The sequence below is a fragment of the Helicoverpa zea genome, chromosome 13, assembly GCF_022581195.2.
Source record: "Helicoverpa zea isolate HzStark_Cry1AcR chromosome 13, ilHelZeax1.1, whole genome shotgun sequence".
In the NCBI taxonomy this organism is placed as follows: Eukaryota; Metazoa; Arthropoda; class Insecta; order Lepidoptera; family Noctuidae; genus Helicoverpa; species Helicoverpa zea.
Window position 1 is genome coordinate 7,852,588 of NC_061464.1, and position 17,862 is coordinate 7,870,449.

The 17,862-nt window shown below is 38.1% G+C and overlaps 1 protein-coding gene across 1 annotated transcript; it reads left to right on the forward strand.

The window, feature by feature from the left end:
* The first annotated feature begins 779 nt into the window (after window positions 1-779).
* LOC124635694 (kielin/chordin-like protein) lies at window positions 780-16,903 on the forward strand. Its single transcript, XM_047171645.1, has 9 exons — window positions 780-828; window positions 4,346-4,477; window positions 5,117-5,245; window positions 5,685-5,726; window positions 12,943-13,059; window positions 13,452-13,577; window positions 14,096-14,290; window positions 15,045-15,062; window positions 16,701-16,903. The coding sequence occupies exons 1-9, from the start codon at window positions 780-782 to the stop codon at window positions 16,850-16,852; spliced, it is 960 nt and encodes a 319-aa protein (XP_047027601.1). The 3' UTR covers window positions 16,853-16,903.
* The last annotated feature ends 959 nt before the right edge of the window (window positions 16,904-17,862 follow it).

A 17,862-nucleotide genomic window follows, 5' to 3' on the forward strand; every position in this document is an offset into this window, starting at 1 on the left:
GTACAGAACAATCTACGCCACCATGCACAGACCCATCAACTCCACCATGTACTCCACCATGTACAGACCCATCTACTCCACCATGTACTCCTCCATGTACAAAATCACCTAAGAAACCATCTACTAAACCAACTCCTAAACCATGTACTCCACCATGTACAAAACGATCTAAGAAACCATCTACTAAACCAACTCCTAAACCATGTACTCCACCATGTACAAAACGATCTACTAAACCAACTCCTAAACCATGTACTCCACCATGTACAAAACGATCTACTAAACCAACTCCTAAACCATGTACTCCACCATGTACAAAGCGATCTACTAAACCAACTCCTAAACCATGTACTCCACCATGTACAAAACGATCTACTAAACCAACTCCTAAACCATGTACTCCACCATGTACAAAGCGATCTACTAAACCAACTCTTAAACCATGTACTCCACCATGTACAAAACGATCTACTAAACCAACTCCTAAACCATGTACTCCACCATGTACAAAACGATCTACTAAACCAACTCCTAAACCATGTACTCCACCATGTACAAAACCATTTACTAAACCAACTCCTAAACCATGTACTCCACCATGTACAGAATCACCTAAGAAACCATCTACTAAACCAACTACTAAACCATCGACTAAACCATGTACAAAATCACCTAAGAAACCATCTACTCCACCATCTACTAAACCATCTAGGACACCATGTCATAAATGTAAGAACCCACCTACTAGACCATATAAATCAACAACGTCCAAAACATCAATGAAGCTACCCCCAGAGTATGATGAAAATGGAAATCCTGTATTTTTAGGTAAGATTTTTTTTTATCCGATTTCTAAGAAAGAAGGGTTTTTTATGGAATGATATTTTTACAATACCTTAATCGTAATAAAATACCTCTACTAATAATAAATTGTTTTTATACAAGCTGTTGATTTGCATCCGTGCCATATTCAAGGACGTAATTATGCTAATGATTCTCCACCCAAATCAACAAAAAAATTGGTACGTAATTTTTTTTTTTTCGGAATTCCGTCAATGTCATCTAGCTGTATTTAAACTTGACGCGTGTGTTACTGGCCTTAAAACCGTGCTGCGCCCTCGCACAAACGCAAACACAAAGCATACGCAACGATTATTCATAATTTTCATTCATAAAATTGGATTACTTCTGAAATACTCCGACATTACAATGCCAAAAATAGCAGTGCATATTATATAGCTATTTCCCGTCTACTGAAATTCCAATCGATTATTTACGATTTTATGTCCTCCTCCTGAAGTATGGCACAAATGGAAATCAACACCGTGTATTATCTACTGTTTAGTAAATCTATACTTATTATAAATCTGTAGAGTGGTGAATTCTGTACATTGAATATACACTCTTTTGCAAAAAAAGCGGGCACCTATGCGAAATCCTAGTTTTTTGGACTTTACGTGTATTCCAAAGGGTTTTAATGATTATAGTATGTTTCTAGCATCAAAAGGGTTAGCCGAGCATGCGTGAGAGTGTATTCTAAATTTGAATTTTGTACAATTGCTAAGAAATTGGTTAAACTCTGGTTTGGGCTAATTGCTGGCAGAAAGGTATTTTTTAAATGTCAAAGTCTGGTAGGAGACCAGTTGTGATCGGCACTGCTTACTTTAGATTGGTTTTGTCGCAGCCCAAAATATTGACACTCCTCTAAATAGTGTTTATTTATGAAAAAGCGATATTTTAAAACACGTGGGTACAATATCTAAACTATAGAACGCTTTACACTAAAATACTGACCGTCTTACCACAAAAACTTTTAAACGTCAGTTTATGCCTTGTCTAAAAAAATGTCAAATTATGACGTTGACATATGGTTCATTTTGCAGCCAAAATTTTATTAGACAAGTGTAAAACAGGGTTTAAAGTTTTTGTAGTAAGGCCCTGAAACTCTTAACATTGCCATCAATCATCAGTACACCCATTTAGAGCAGGTGAAAATTGTATTAAATACGCATAGTTGTTCAAAAAAGTTTTGATCTAACAAAAAAGGTACATTAATTGTTAATTAAAACTGCATTATAATTTTTCTGAAATTCGCTTCAAAAACTTTTAAAAACACCGACGAACTTTCTGCCAGCAATTAGTCCAAAACAGAGTTTAACCAATTTCTTAGCAATTCTACAAAATTCAAATTTAGAATACACTCTCACGCACGCTCGGCTAACCCTTTTGATGCTAGAAACATACTATAATAATTAAAACCCTTTGAAATACACGTAAAGTCCTTAAAACTAGGATTTCGCATAGGTGCCCGCTTTTTTTGCAAAAGAGTTTATTTCCAAAATAACTATTAGGGGATGATTAGTGATTTATACTGATGCCAAAAATGCAATCAGTAACATTTTTGTCTGTCTGTCTGTCTGTCTGTATATCGTTGTGGAAACAAAAACTAGGTACTAGACGGATTTCAACGAAACTTGGTACAATGATTCTTCATACTCCTGGGCAGGTTATAGGATACTTTTCATCACGCTACGATCAATAGAAGCAGAGCAGTGAAGTTAAATGTTAGGAAAACGGGAGAATTTACTCCATTTTTTATGCTTCCATCGCGTGTGCCGCCTTAATGGTTAAAGATACACAGAAACCATGTAGGACGGAAATGTTCTCCTTAAAATTATGTAAAAAATACCATGACAGTATATGTCTATCTTTTATGGTTGGCTCACAAATTATGAATAGTTTACATTTTATTTCTATTTAGGTAAAGTAGTAGTAGGTACGCATAGATTTAGATAATTGGATAGGCTGGTGTTTATTATTTCTTCCTCTCTTTGCACAAAGTCCGAATCTAACGCGAACGAAGTCGCTGGCAGAAGCTAGTACAGAATATAATACAAAATTTCTGACTCTTTCGCAATAAAACGACTGAACAAATGTAAATGGAATTTGCTATAGAGATAAATCATTATTGCAAAAGATGGTGGGTATGACAGTTTGATTAACGGTATTACAACTTATGGGATGTTTTGTTTCAATATACAGACCACCATTATTAAACCTTAGCCTTTAGAGATAAAGTTAAGAATCTATTAAAGTTTGTTAGATTGGGCAAGCTTGCGCTGGCTATATTTTAGCACTGTACGAGATGTTCTGTAGGAGACAGAGATTTTGGAAAAAATAATTACTTATAATTAGTACGGAAACAGTTCTAGTCTTTTAGTTCCAGCTATTTTTTAAACGTAAGAATTTGAAACTTGACAGTTTTAACTCCTTTGTTTTGGATAGCAATTAAACGAGTGACTGTGAATTACAATTTTAAGTGTCAAAATTAATTAATTTGGGTTGTATAATTACTAAGTGAGCGACTGACTGTAAGTGACGAAAAATCAACAGAATAGTATCTAACAAACATTAATTTGAGTTACTTAAAATACAAAATGAGCAGCTTCATAATATTTGAGCGACGTAATATTTGTTTGAGTGTCAACGATACGTCCTCAATTTTTTCAATATTTGGCAAATGTATTTTTTATACTAAGCGGCATCTTAAATGAAGTGTTTCGAATACAAAATGTGTGAAATAAATTACATTAGACAAATTTCCTAGGAAATCTATACATTTCCTAAATAGTAATCGGAAATGTATAATTAAGATATCAAGGGGTAAGCGAGGGATAGCGGAGCGAGGGAAGGGATTGAAGCAAAGCATGCAAGCAGGCATGCAGCATGGAAGCACAATGCAACATGCAGCAAGCATGGCTTCTGTCACGGCTCCGGCGCTGCGGGGCTCCGGCGGTCCCATGCGAGCTTATCGTCGCAGATGGTTTTCACGCTCACCACCGCAGCTTCGGCTTGCCGCAGGCCGCCTCTCCCCTCCGCGCCTAATTGCACTCTAGCGGTAGGGCAAACAAGACTACATGGAGTCGGTTTTGCAGTGATTCTTTTTCAAAATTCTGCCATCTTAAAACAGAATATCAGGAACCAATAATCATTAACAAAGCAGCTTACAAAACTTTGCTCAAAGTGAACTATTTAGTAGTACGTTATGTATAACCTCACTTAGAAAATCGATTTTATCTTAATGAAGTTGCCCTCTCTGTATTTCCAGTCACTCACTTTATAATGTAGTCGCTCGGATAAAATTTTAATATATGAAATGGATTTATCACAATTCACTTTTTGTAAGCTCGTTCTGGATTTTATTATTAATCAATATTCGTTGTTAGTTTAGTTAATTTTTCCCTTACTCAAATTCATACCGCTCAAGTTATTAATACAGTATGTCATCACCAGTCGCAAAGCGTTTTTTTAATCGCTCGTTTTATTATATCCTCTTTGTTTTCAGTTATCAAAGATGCACGAAGATGTAAAAATGGAAGGTGGCATATGATAGATTCATGTAACAGCTGTTACTGCCATCTCCACGTCTGGTTTTGTACAGATAATATTCATTGTGTTCCTGACAAGTATAAGAAGAGTAAGATGTTAATATTTTTACTTCAGGCCGGGCTATGAGAGCGAAAGAATTGGTAGTGCATCTGTGTCTATGTAAATGCTTGTGCACTAAAATAGTCCCACGCAGCAAGCTAATGAATGGCCGTCGTGACAAAATAGGCCTTGGACGCCATTACTATTGTTACTCGATCCTGTACTACGTAGCTGTTGACGCATGTCGTGTGGCTTATGACAAATTTCGTGACAGTAACAGAGCCACACGACCACATTGAGCGTTATCAGCTTGGCAATCCAGGACTGAGCGTCGTAACGAGGGATCCAGAGTACTCACCGACAAACTACGTATATTGATTCAGGGAGACCACGACCAAGGGTGATGCGCTTTGTGAAATGCACATTAATGCGGCAATGAATTTCTGAATATAAAACAAGTGTACTTATATATATATATATATATATATATAAGCCTTCAGAAGCTTCATTAATACAGATCCAATAGTTGTATTTTTTATTTCAAATGTACATAATATATTTTGTATGAGACGCCGCTGGAAGCCGACCCCAACATAGTTTGGGAAAAAGGCTAGGAGGATGGCTGACGCTAAAAACCGCGGAAGATCACTGTCATACTATATAGCCACACTTTTTATGCTCCTTTCAGCTCCCGTCGATAGAAAATGCCCTTTAGGACATCAATTTAGATTGGGTACATGTCATCGGTGTTATTGCCGTCCTTTTAAACTTAAAAAATATCTTTGTAACCCAGATATTAAGTGTAACATCGTCTCAGGTAAGTCAACTCAAAATATCTTGGTATTTCATAATTTGAGAGGCAGGCTTGAGGATTAAGTTACGCAGTACCACACTAAAAATATTGCGCAATAAAACGTTTAAATTAAATGATATTAAGTCTATAGGGTCAATTACTTTGCACCCTAATTTCCCCTTCGACCGAGGTGCCGACCGGCACCGTCATGTCCCCGATAGGTCATGCATCTACCCTCCAGATAAGCCCCTACCGTACTTCGGAGGCAGGGAGGCACGCGATGCCATTTGAGAGCCTCTCGCATACAACTAAAGGGAACGGTGTTGAATGCGTTGGAGATGTCTGAGGACACCGCCAGCACCACCCCACAGAGAACAGAAACTATACAATCGAAATAAAAACTACAAGTCTGTTCAATAATATTATAATTCTATATGATGGTCTTTTTGGTTTTTTTTTTCAGACTGTCCAAAAGATAGAAACTTGGATCCAAAAACTTGTCAAGGTACGATACTTCTATAGATAAAATGAACCATTTTTGATGGTTTCTTTGTACCCCAAAAGCTACGAAAGTACTTAACTACTTATAAAAATTACATATTTGTTGGAAAGCTACTACTTTGTCCGGTTACGGGAAGAAATAGCCCCTGAATGCGGGCGAAACCGCGTTTAGTAGCTAGTGGCAAGTAAATCGCCTACTTTATTATTAAGTAAGATTTTTTCACCCGACTGCCAAGAAAGATGGGTTTTTCGAGTGGATCTTGTTTGTATGTAATAATTTTGATTACATCATACCGTCGTAACAGCATTAAACCGTATTACCTATAAGGGTATCGGTGGATTGATCTCGATTGCCAAGTTTTATACAGGAATTTATTTATTCAGGCAAACCAACAAAATATTTACAAAACAAAGTATAGTTGCTTAGTTTCATACGTATGTGTTTACAGTGTAAATATGTCACTTACAAGCATGCACAATATTTCAATAAGGTACAGATAATAATATTATAATATTACTGAGAATGAATTTTAAGCAGTGCGCAAAAAACTGGTAGTTCAGAATCAATAACAGAACATATCTGCATCATTAATAAATATTTTGCTTTTCATATTTTTATCCGCCCTCAAATCAACTTCTTTCTGATTGATTCTTCGCCCGTGATCGTTGCCGAGAGTGGACGTGTCGCCGACTTTAATAAAAAGTTAAAAGTGCTCACGCGACTATAAACCGTCAGGGCAAAGTTATTGAGTTTAGTTTCCCTATAAACAATAAAGTAATATTTGTCATCTTAATTTCCATACCGTCGCGCTCGCCCGGCCGGCCACGCCTCCGTGCTAGACTAAGCCTGGAAGCACACATTCGGTTTCCGGATACGGTTTCCTGATCAGGAATTCAGATTCGGGATTCCGTGACACTAGCGCACACGTTCCGGTTTTCATTCGGAATTTGCATGGTCAGTATGTAAAGAGGAACTATATTGAAAGCACAACATCATGGACTATGACGAATTGATTGCGGTTGCACTTTTACTGGCGCTAAACAAAAACACACTAAACAGGTACACCCGTCGAATGCTCAAAGATTATCCGAAAGTCAATTCTATGTTAAAAGAGCTAAATTACGAGCATACCCAGAAGAATTATTTAAGTATTATAGAAAGTCCATTAAATCCTTTGAACTTTGAACTTCATAGGTAAAAGAGAAATAATAAAAAAACGGCCAAGTGCGAGTCGGACTTGGCTTTTTTAAATATTTTTTTTTTGTATTCACACTATTATTAATTTATATTCATTGAAATTTTTAACATTATTTTCTTAATTTAAATTCATTAAAATTTATTTTCTATTTTTTAGTTCGGTTTTCTATAAAAAGCGTGTTTTTTAGTTTTTTTTAACTATTTTTTATTTTCTACTTTTTAGTTTGTTTTTAAACTATTATTTGTTTTGTAGAATTAAAATTATCTTTAGTATACAAAAAAATTTCAATATTAGAGAAAACGGCTAAAGAAATAAAAATTAACATCGAGTCCTGCCTTATCGACTGTAGAGAAAAATTCTAGAAAATTTTAATTAATTTCCTTACCTTATCGACTATAGATGAAAATTATATAAATTAACAAAAATCATATTTTGCAAATTGAAAAGCCTAGAAGTCGGTGTCTAATGGATGTCACTAAGTTAATTTTGCCACCTACTTCTAGGCCGATGCACCTAAAATTAGTATTTTTTTGCTTTTTAGTGTTTTGGGAAGTTGGTTTATTTTTTTTGTAAATAAGTTTTTTATTTAAAGCTTTTCAGTGATACGAATAGTTGTCACTATCCATACAAGTGGGAAGTTCTCATCAATACAAAGAATATAAGTCCAAATGAGGTATTTTACATATTCAGTTGTCGAGTTCCCTCGACCCTCTCTGGTCTCCATCATCAGGTCAGCTCCAAATCTTCACAGTTGAATAGTGCTTTTAGGCGTACACCTGAGTGTCAAGTTTTTACCCTATATATGGCTACAACTTTCAAAGGTTGCCCTCGATTTCTCAGGGTTTCCATCATCAGATCCTGACCTGATGACTATGGGACCAACTGGCAGCTATTCCGAGTCGAACACATAGAAAAAAAACATACCGGCCGAATTGAGAACCTCCTCCTTTTTGGGAAGTCGGTTAAAAATGGAATAATTTTATCAAATTAGTGTATTGTCATCGGTCCTCAATAAATCTACAAAGTTTGAACGAAATCTGGCCGTTAGGTCAAAATCGCGCCCAAAGAAGTCGGTTACAAACAAACCTACAAACATACAAACATAAAGGTGAAGCTAATAAAAAGCGTGTAAAAAGTAATATTCTATATATATATTTATAGATATCGAGCAAAAAAAGCACGTTAGTTGTATGGGAGCCCCTCGAAATATTTATTTTATTCTAGTTTTCTGTTTTTGTTACAACGGCAACAGAAATACATCATCTGTGAAAATTTCAGCTCTCTAACTATCACGGTTCATGAGATACAGCCTGGTGACAGACGGACGGACGGACAGAGGAGCGACAACAAGGTGTTTATTTATGCAAATATGTATACGTTTGTTAATTGTTAAATATACAGGATTTTTTAAAAATAATATTTGATACAGAAATAAAAAAGCAAGTCACAGGCGGGCTCTGAATGCTCTGATACACGTCTATTCGGAATACCTTGATTCTGAATGAAAATTTCCGTATGTGTGCGGCGGTCGAACCAAATTGTTCGCAAGCGCTGCGTTCGGAATGACGTCATTAGGTTTTATTCCGTTCTGAGTACCCGAACGTACGGAGAAAATTTTAAACCGAATGTCAGGTTTTTTTCCGTCCGGAAAAAGTAAGAACGTGTGTGCTCTTGTGAACATTTTGTATGAAAAATTTCGGTTTCCGAATCAGAATTCCTGATCAGGAAACTGAATCCGGAAACCGAATGTCTGCGGCCGGGCTAAGAGAGTGGCCATAATTGCCATCGCGCTCGGACATCTGCGCTTGCACCGACCGTGACCTTGGGACGCCTCGCTCGAGATAGTACTCGCACCTATCCACTAAAGTTTACGGTCGACATCTCACCGTAGATAATGTCACGCGTGCAGCGATCCCCGCCGGCGACTAACAAGAACTTAGTGCAAGTATCCTTGGACTCAGACATAACGCATTCACTATCCAGTAGCCCACACGGAAATGAAAATATATCTTCCAGATACAAACGTGCTCAAGACGAGTCATTATCGCCTCAAGCGGAGACACCATCTCTAAGCGAACTTGAGGGCTTCAAACATGTGGTTTTCCAAATCTATACTAATATTGTAAAGCTGAAGAGTTTGTTTGTTTCTTTGCATGCTTGAACGCGCTAATCTCAGGAACTACTAGGTTAGACAGCCCATTTATGGACTTTGTCGGATACTTTTTATCCGGGTTCGTGCCGAGGTTCCCACGGGATGCGGGTGAAACCACTGGCAGATGCTATTGCTTAATAAATGGAAAAGTGAACAGGAGTCCCATTTTAAAAATATACTGGATGGCCAGGCTTCTTCTATGATGACACTGGCTTCCGATATCGCTGAGTTAAAATCTCAAAATGCCTCTATTCAGAAATCAAATATGGAGACTGAGAAGACTGTTAGTTTTATCAGTAAGAAACAAATGGAGATGTTAAAAAAAAATAGAACCGCTTCTGAAGATAGCATTCAAACAATGGAAGCTTAAATTCAAGATCTTCAGGTATCTTCGCGTTCATCCACTATTGAGATCCGCAATGTCCCTCCCTCAAAAGAAAAAGAAACTTTATCAGAATTAACTAATATCGTTAGCAAAATTGGAACTGCAGTAAACTTACCCACAAATTCCATGCACATATGGGACATTTGCAGCCTCCCTGCAAAATCGGGATCTACCAGACCGATAGTTACTGAGTTTAGCGTACAGACTAAACTCGAACTCCTCACATCAGTTCGAAATTTCAATAAGAAAGCAAATAAAGAAGAACGACTAAGTATGCATATCCTTGGTATCGCTGGCGATCGCTGCCCAATCTGCTGCCGAGTATCTTCCTCCGAGTACAAGAAAGCTATTCTTCTAAAACAATTTAGTTTCTGCTGGACCACTAATGAGAATGTTTTTCTACGAAAAAATTAAGGCGACAAACAGATACTCGTAAAATCGGAACAAATGCTGCGTCATATGGAAGTGAATCAATGACTTTGTAAAGTCATAACAATACTAAGTTTATTTTATGATTTTTGTGTACTTTTTAGAATAGGTTCAAGATCTCACACACAACTACTCACGTAAATCTTTTCCTTATCTAACACATGAGCGGTTCATAACTATACACATAGCGAATTTCTTATTCATTTATTGTTATTAGTTTTATCTATCCTTTCATGTCCAATCTCCCTCTAAAGGCGCATCCCCAATAACCTAGACTCACTCAGTGTTGCCAAATCATATAAATGGCCACCCGAGGCGTGTTTGCGGTATATCACTCACCCTATCAGAGGGTTAAAGGTACTTCATCTAAATATCAGGAGCATTCAAAAAAATTTCGATGATTTAACTGCAACGTTATTGTCCTATCTGAGTGTTGGCTGAGCAAAATATCTCAACTACCTACTCTGGACGGTTATACCTCTTACCACACTAATTAAACTTTTAAACAAAATGATGGATGTGCTATTTATATCAAATCTTCTATAAAACATGATGCAAAAGAACCTAATTTCGCCTACACAAACTGTCTTATCTGTACCATAGAGTTTATCTCAATCGTTGCTATGTATCGTTCTCCTTCTTATAGAATCGTAACCAACGTTTGGATAAAATTCTCACACACCCCACCCAATCTGTTGTCTTGATCGGCGATATCAATATTGACATCAAGAACAACAACAATGACACCAACTCAGACGAGTATCTCACCTGTGCCGCCGCACATGGTCTACTTCCGGCACACCCACGCGTGTTTCAAACTGTATTGACCATATTCTTCTAAAAACTAACTTTTCAGCAATTGTCATTGAATCGTCCGTCGCAGACCATAAACCCTTATTACAATTTTTGCAAGCTAACAAGGATCGTAACCTCCCTTTTACCAAGTACAAATTAAATTATGATGCAGCTAAAGAAACCATTAAAGGCTTTGACTGGACCCCATCCTAAATATGTAGGACAGATGCTGATAGTGCCTCAGAAGAGTTAGTAGGTAATCTCTCTACCATAATTTAGGCCAACACATACGAATATAAAATACCCAAAAAACAAAGAACTCTTAAGCCCTGGATCACGCCTGGTCTATTAAGGTTATACGAAACCGTGACCGCATGAACGCCAAATTAAAAAAAAAATGCAGTAATAACGAAATGTTGGGAATCACATATAACCGCTACCGCAATCACTGCAACAAATTATTTAAAAAACTAAAACCCTCGTACGAGAAAGAACAATTTTCTAAAGCTAAAACTAATATAAAAGCAACCTGGGACATAATTAAAAAAGTGGCTGATATCAGTTCTAACATCACTCCTCCGGTCGAACTGTTACATCTTTCTGATTGTCCACGTCTCTCGCTTAACATAGTTAATGACTACTTTGTTGGTATCGGTAAAAATCTTGCAGCTAAAATAAAGACTACATCCCCTTCACCCACTGTCATGTCTTCAAAATCAACCAATTCTATGGTTCTCCTAGAAACCACAGAAATGGACGTCGAAGGCCTAATTTTCGCCCTGAAGCCCGATTCTGCTACAGGCTGGGATGGCATCCCGTTTAACGTGATTAGGGCCACCAGGACAGTACTGGTCCCCATCATTACGCCCGTATGCAATCTGTCCATTTCATTAGGTCTATTTCCAGCGGTCTTTAAACGAGTAGTGGTTCACCCTATTCCTAAATCCGGACACAGAGATGATGTCAACAATTATAGATCTATCTCGGTTCTACCCGCTATGTCAAAGATCCTTGAACGAGTTCTAAACAAGAGTCTTCTCTCCTTCCTCAACATAATATGTTGGATATTATCCTAACCAATTTGGGTTTCGCAGAGGAATGAGTACTGAGGATGCAGTTTTAGCATTGACTGAAAATGCTGTGAGGACTCTTGATAACAAACAAAAAAGTCTAGGCATCTTTATTGATTTATCTAAGGCCTCCGACACCGTCTCTGAGCCTTGAATTACTGAAAAAAATGGAGAGCATTGGAATCCGGGGTCTAGTGTTGGAAATGTTTCGTGACTACTTGAGAGGACGAACACAAGTCGTTAGACTCGAACGGAACGAAAGCGATGTGCGTCCTATTATGGCTACGGCGTTCCACAAGGTAGTAATCTGGGCCCTACACTTTTCCTGATATATATCAACGCTGCAATAGCTGTAAAATAACTTCTCACGCAGACGACACCTGCCTATTAGTTGACGGAAATGACTGGGCCCAGTGCTACCAAAACGCAGAAAAGGCGCTTACGTGTGTTATGGAATGGATGCGTAACAATTTACTAACGGTGAACGTGAGTTAAACATTTTACATACCGTTTGCCATTAAATCAAATCTTAGTCCATCGGCATCTTATACTCTTAAAGCTCACTCATGCAAGTCCACGAATTTCTGTGACTGCCCTGCCATCGCTAAGTCACAAACTGTTAAGTATTTAGGCGTTCATATCGATCAATATCTAAACTGGTATAATATTAAGAGGGATACTCTTAAGATAAGTAAAAAATTACTGAAAGACGTACCTACACACTTTTAAGCTATTGCATAGCTTCTATCGCAGGTCTTGAGCGCGGGGACCAAATCCAGAAATTCCGTAACGAAAAAACCTCACGCTCCCCACTCCGACGGGCACGGAGGTGTGGCTTGAAGGCCGTGCATCGTCTAACGTCGTGTCAGTTCGGCAGTCTTCGACACGGCGCTGTGTGTCGTGCGATTAGACGTATTGTACGACTTTACGGAACTCGCCCGAATCGAGACGAGCTGCTCCGAAATCGGACAAATACATAATCAGCTGTTTGTGAGAAAGTATATAGGTGTATAAGTATTTATCTACAACAGTGAACGCCTGTACTTGTAAAATAAAAAATAAATTATTATAATTGCATAAGTTGATACAGAATGCTATGCAATAGCTTTACCGCGGCAGTCCCCGAGTGCCGCACGTATTTTTGAAATAATTTTGACACTACTTCAGAGGTATTTTTTTGCAAATTTCAGCTCTTGAAACGAGATATTGCGATTTAGGACATAGATTAACACTAGATGAATGCAATTACTGTATTTGCTTTCAAAAGAAATACTTTTGTACGGACATTGAATGCTCCATTTTCAAAAGTAAGTCAAATTTTTCTGTCGTTTTTTGCAATTATATTGAGGCCGCATCTGAGTATCGGTGTTAAGAATGGAGCTCCTGTTTATATAACCTCCTCAACTACGTGAAACCAGTTGCTCGTTATCTCGAGGTTACTGCTGTGTTTATTTTGCCAGGTGCAACCGGCGCTCACCGCTTATACGATAGATATTGTATGATCTGGAAATCAAAAGTGTCCAGAAGGAACAAAGTTGGGCACAAGTCTTACACTCCTATTCCCTGTTTCACCCGCAGCGATAGTGGTCATCTGAGGGTTTTGCAGTTCAAAACAAAGAAGTACAGCCGGGCCGGACCACCAGTAAAATGTCATCTTAACATACAAGCTCATTTTTTTGGGTGTTTTTTTTATATTCAGTTAAAGGACGATCTGGCAGATGTGTCGAAGGACACAAATATTACTTGGCTGATAGTTGTAACTTCTGCATATGTCAAGGCGGCCAGGAGTTCTGCACGTCAAGACCTTGCCTGCCCAATGCTGATGGTAAGTACTTCTTCAAGTAGCGGCGACATGAACTTCATTTAGAATAATATTGTTCTAGAATAGGACTTGGGAGTAACTTAACCTATCGCCATGACATTAACTAATGTGAAATAAATAAACAAATACTAGAGTATGTTTAACATTAGATTGGATACGTAGGTTTGTGTTTGTTTGCAGGTACGACATCTAGGCCTACTTTGAATTACAATTTTAAAAAATACTAATAATTTTATGTCTTCAGATAAGTTCGAATCTTTTGCGGACTTGAGGATTAAAAAAGAAAAAAAGTGCCAAGAAGGGGAAATGTATAAGTATGAGCACAATGATCCCCGGTGCCCGGAATGTGCATGGGGTCATGGAATCGGTACATAAAAGCTTGCTCTGCTTACGAAAGCACAGATTACTATATCGTTGCTAACGAAAGTGACTTTGTTAGTTATTGCCGCTGATTTTAATTTGAATTTAGAGACCACAATTTAGTAAAATTTTTCATTCACGTTATTTTGTCATTTTCGCAGCACAACTCCAAGGAGGGTCAACTTCACGTGCTGTAGCGAGTCGGCAACTCGAGACTTGCGTTGATTATGAGGAACTCCCTTCCGGCGGTGCTTGCAACACTTGCATATGTCTGCACGGCCGAAAGATCTGCACTATGACACATTGCACTGACAGTACTGCAGACTGGACAACCCGACCTGCTGCTGCTCACAACCGTAACGACTTATTTTATCATATCCTAAGGCCAAGTGCTGTGAACTACCTCGTTGGTCTAGTGGTCGCAAGCGAGACTGCTGTGCTTGAAGTCTCGGGTTTGATTCCCGGGCCGGACCGAAATCGCTTTGTGCATTTTAGGAACCTTCACAAAAGCAGCCCGTAGTCTAGAAGTTGGTGATTGATTCACCCGTGCATCGGAGAGAACGTTAATGTCGGCCCAGCACCTGATCTCTCTCCGGTCGTGTCGGATTTTCTTTCCCATCGAGCTATGAGAGTGAAGGAATAATGAGTTCACTTGTGTAAGTGCAAATGCTGCTTGTGCACTATAATATGTCTTGCGCAGCTGGCTGATCTCCTTATATGGGAGCAGCCGCTGTGGCCGAAATCGGATGTGGACACCATTAAGGCCACGTGTTTTAACTGAATCTACCTACACCAGTTTCATAAACGACAATGTTATGTAGGTTTGTAACGAAAAATATAATTTTTTGGCATTTCCACATTTTAGGCATCATTAGGAAGAGTTACACCAAAAATATAGAAAAAGTCGATTTATGACCAAAAATATATAAAAGACTTACACCAGTACTCGCTTGTAGGTATTGAGTTTTCAGTTTGGTTCAAATACATGAGAAAAGAATATGTAAATAATGACAAATTTAGGTTGTGCTTTTGTGTGTGTGTACACACGAATAGGTACTTACGTAAATTTTAAATTTCTGATAAACATAAACATTATCCTTTCCTTTTCAGATATACAATACAAAACTCGTACGTAATATAAATCGCATTTAATTCACAACATTTACCTATTTATAACTTTTTAAAGTACTACTTTACTAACGAAACTATAGCGGGATTTAGACCAGGACAACGCCATCTATCGAGCGAGCATGGAACATTAATATGAAAGATTTTATCATTATATATTCATTTCATTTTAACCTACCTTTTTTATTTATATATATGTATATTTAATACATAATAACAATATACCACATTATATAACAATAAAACAAATCTGTAACATTTTGAACATAAATAAAGAACAAACTTATCAATGCAATCAAACATTCATATACAATGTTCTTGAAAAACCGCAAATATAAATTTGTTTCCTATTATTTACTAAAGTATACAAGTTATTAAGGTTTTTATAATTTTCCCTTTATATGTACCTATCTTGATGCCAAAAAGTCGTGGTGGCCTAGTGGGTAAAGAACCAACCTCTCAAGTATGAGGGCGCGGGTTCGATCCCAGGTCAGGCAACTACCAATGCAACTTTTCTAAGTTTGTATGTACTTTCTAAGTAGGTATATCTTAGACACCAGTAACTGTGTGTCATTGAACATCCTTGGCAGTCGTTACGGGTAGTCAGAAGCCAGTAAGTCTGACACCAGTCTAACCAAGGGGTACCGGGTTGCCCGGGTAACTGGGTTGAGGAGGTCAGACAGGCAGCCGCTTCTTGTAAAGAACTGGTACTCAGCTGAATCCGGTTAGACTGGAAGCCGACCCCAACATGATTGGGAAAAGGCTCGGAGGAGGATGATGATGTACCTACCTTGGAGCCAAAGGTTTTAGGTTTGCTTAGATTTTTGATGATCAGTGAGTGAGTCAGTGAGTGACAAAACTCGTAAACTATTTATTTAAATGTCTTGTAATTTTGAGACTGAGTTTGTTTTACTACTTTTTTTTTTTTAATGTCGGGCACCTTTTTCACACACGGTCGGTTAGCCCCATGGTAAGTTATTAATTAACTTGTGTTATGGGTGCTAACACAACTGATAAACTACATATAGCTACACATATACATATTTATGAATACATATTGTAACACCCAGACTACGGTCAACAAGCATGCTCATCACACAAATGTTGACCGAACCGGGGATCGAACCCGGGACCTCAAGTTCGGCAGTCCGGCATGGTGACCATTGCGCCATCGAGGTCGTCAACTTACTCTTGGTCATCGAAAACCTAAACTCCTAGCTTTGTCCACATGGATGATACAGAGGGGTGAAATAGCCGCGAAAGGCTTCGAGAAAAGGATGATACGGATACCCTGATAAAACATTCTTTTCCATATTTTGTATCCTACCATTTGCCGGCGTTATTGATATGCATATTGGTAGCAAACAGCTGTCTAGTTCTAATGGTCACTGAGATCAAGCTCGGATGTACGGACGGATGGACAGACAGACATGGCGAAAATATAAGTGGTTCTATTTGAAGCACTACCAATATTTTCAAAGTTTTGGAACATACGGCCCCAGGGCTTTCTGAAGATATACTGATATCTAACTTAATAAACTAGGAAAAAAAAACACTTTTATTATAATGATGTACGTAAATAAATAAATGATTGATTGCTTGATCTTTATATTAATGATGCCACGTTACATTTTGCAGGTAATGCCGCATGTCCCAAAGGTACCTTCATCCACAACCCGAACCAGCCCTGCAGCATATGTCTTTGTGGCGGCAACGATCCAGGGTCCCACAATATGTGCTTCACAGATGCCGAGTGTGTCAAACAAGTCATCAGCCACTTGATCGGCTAAACTGTGGTTTCTTTGTGAATATCAACGTCAATAAATCTTATGAAACTGGTCTCAAAATATTTTGCTCATCCCTGATAGATACTTAACGCAAAGCGGCATAAACGTCAAAAAAAAAGCCAGAATGTCTAGAAGGCAATCGCCCCATGTAAGGCTGCGTCCAGGCTTGCCGAATATGCCGGTCGTGAACTAAAGTTTGACAGTTGTCTAGAATTTTAGATCCATATTATCATTATTCTAAATACCTCGTTGGTCCCTCTCGTTGTGCAAGAGGTCCCGAGTTCGATTCCCGGGCCGAGATAGCTTTGTAGGTTTTAGAAACTTTCACAAAGCAGACCGTAGTCTGGAATTTGGTGATTGATACACCCATGCGTGCCTATGTATGCGCAAATACCAGTCGCCGTGGCCGAAAAAAAAAAAGAAAAATGCACCTAAAAATAGTTTTTATTTTTGTATGTCTCTATTATTATTAACCTTTGCCAGTTATGAAGGTTGCACATAACTGGGAAGCCTCTCCAAGTAGATAAAGTCAGTGCTTAATCGTATTTGGAGTCATTCATGTCACTAGTGCAATGGGTAGGGGTCAAACTCAGGAGTTTTATCACCACTTTTATCATCAGGCAAACCCTCCAACTACTGGGATTTATGGGATATTACTATTGGCTTGTATAATGTTGGTGTACCTTGTTTTTTATGTTTCTTGATGTAAATCTATAATATAAAAATGAATCGCAAAATGTGTTGGTAAGCGCATAACTCAACAACGCCTGGACCAATTTGGCTAATTCTTTTTTTGTTGTGTATATTATTGTCAGGAGAAGGTTCTTATGGAAAAAAAAATAGGGTAAAGTAGAGAAGTCAGTTGACGGGAGCGAAGCCGCGGGCAAAAGCTAGTAATACATAACATAACCTATTTTTGTGATAATATGAAATTGCTCTATCATAATGAACTCATTCTGAACATTAAATATATTTCCAAAATAACTATCAGGGGGTGATTAGTGATCAATACT

What these genes read in the sequence shown, in the direction of transcription:
- LOC124635694 (XM_047171645.1), top strand. Translation starts at nt 780, where the DNA reads ATGAAGCTACCCCCAGAGTATGATGAAAATGGAAATCCTGTATTTTTA. An exon ending in TGGAAATCCTGTATTTTTAG is followed by an intron (nt 829 to 4,345) that starts GTAAGATTTTTT and finishes CTTTGTTTTCAG; the next exon opens with TTATCAAAGATGCACGAAGA. An exon ending in GGATCCAAAAACTTGTCAAG is followed by an intron (nt 5,727 to 12,942) that starts GTACGATACTTC and finishes TGCAAATTTCAG; the next exon opens with CTCTTGAAACGAGATATTGC.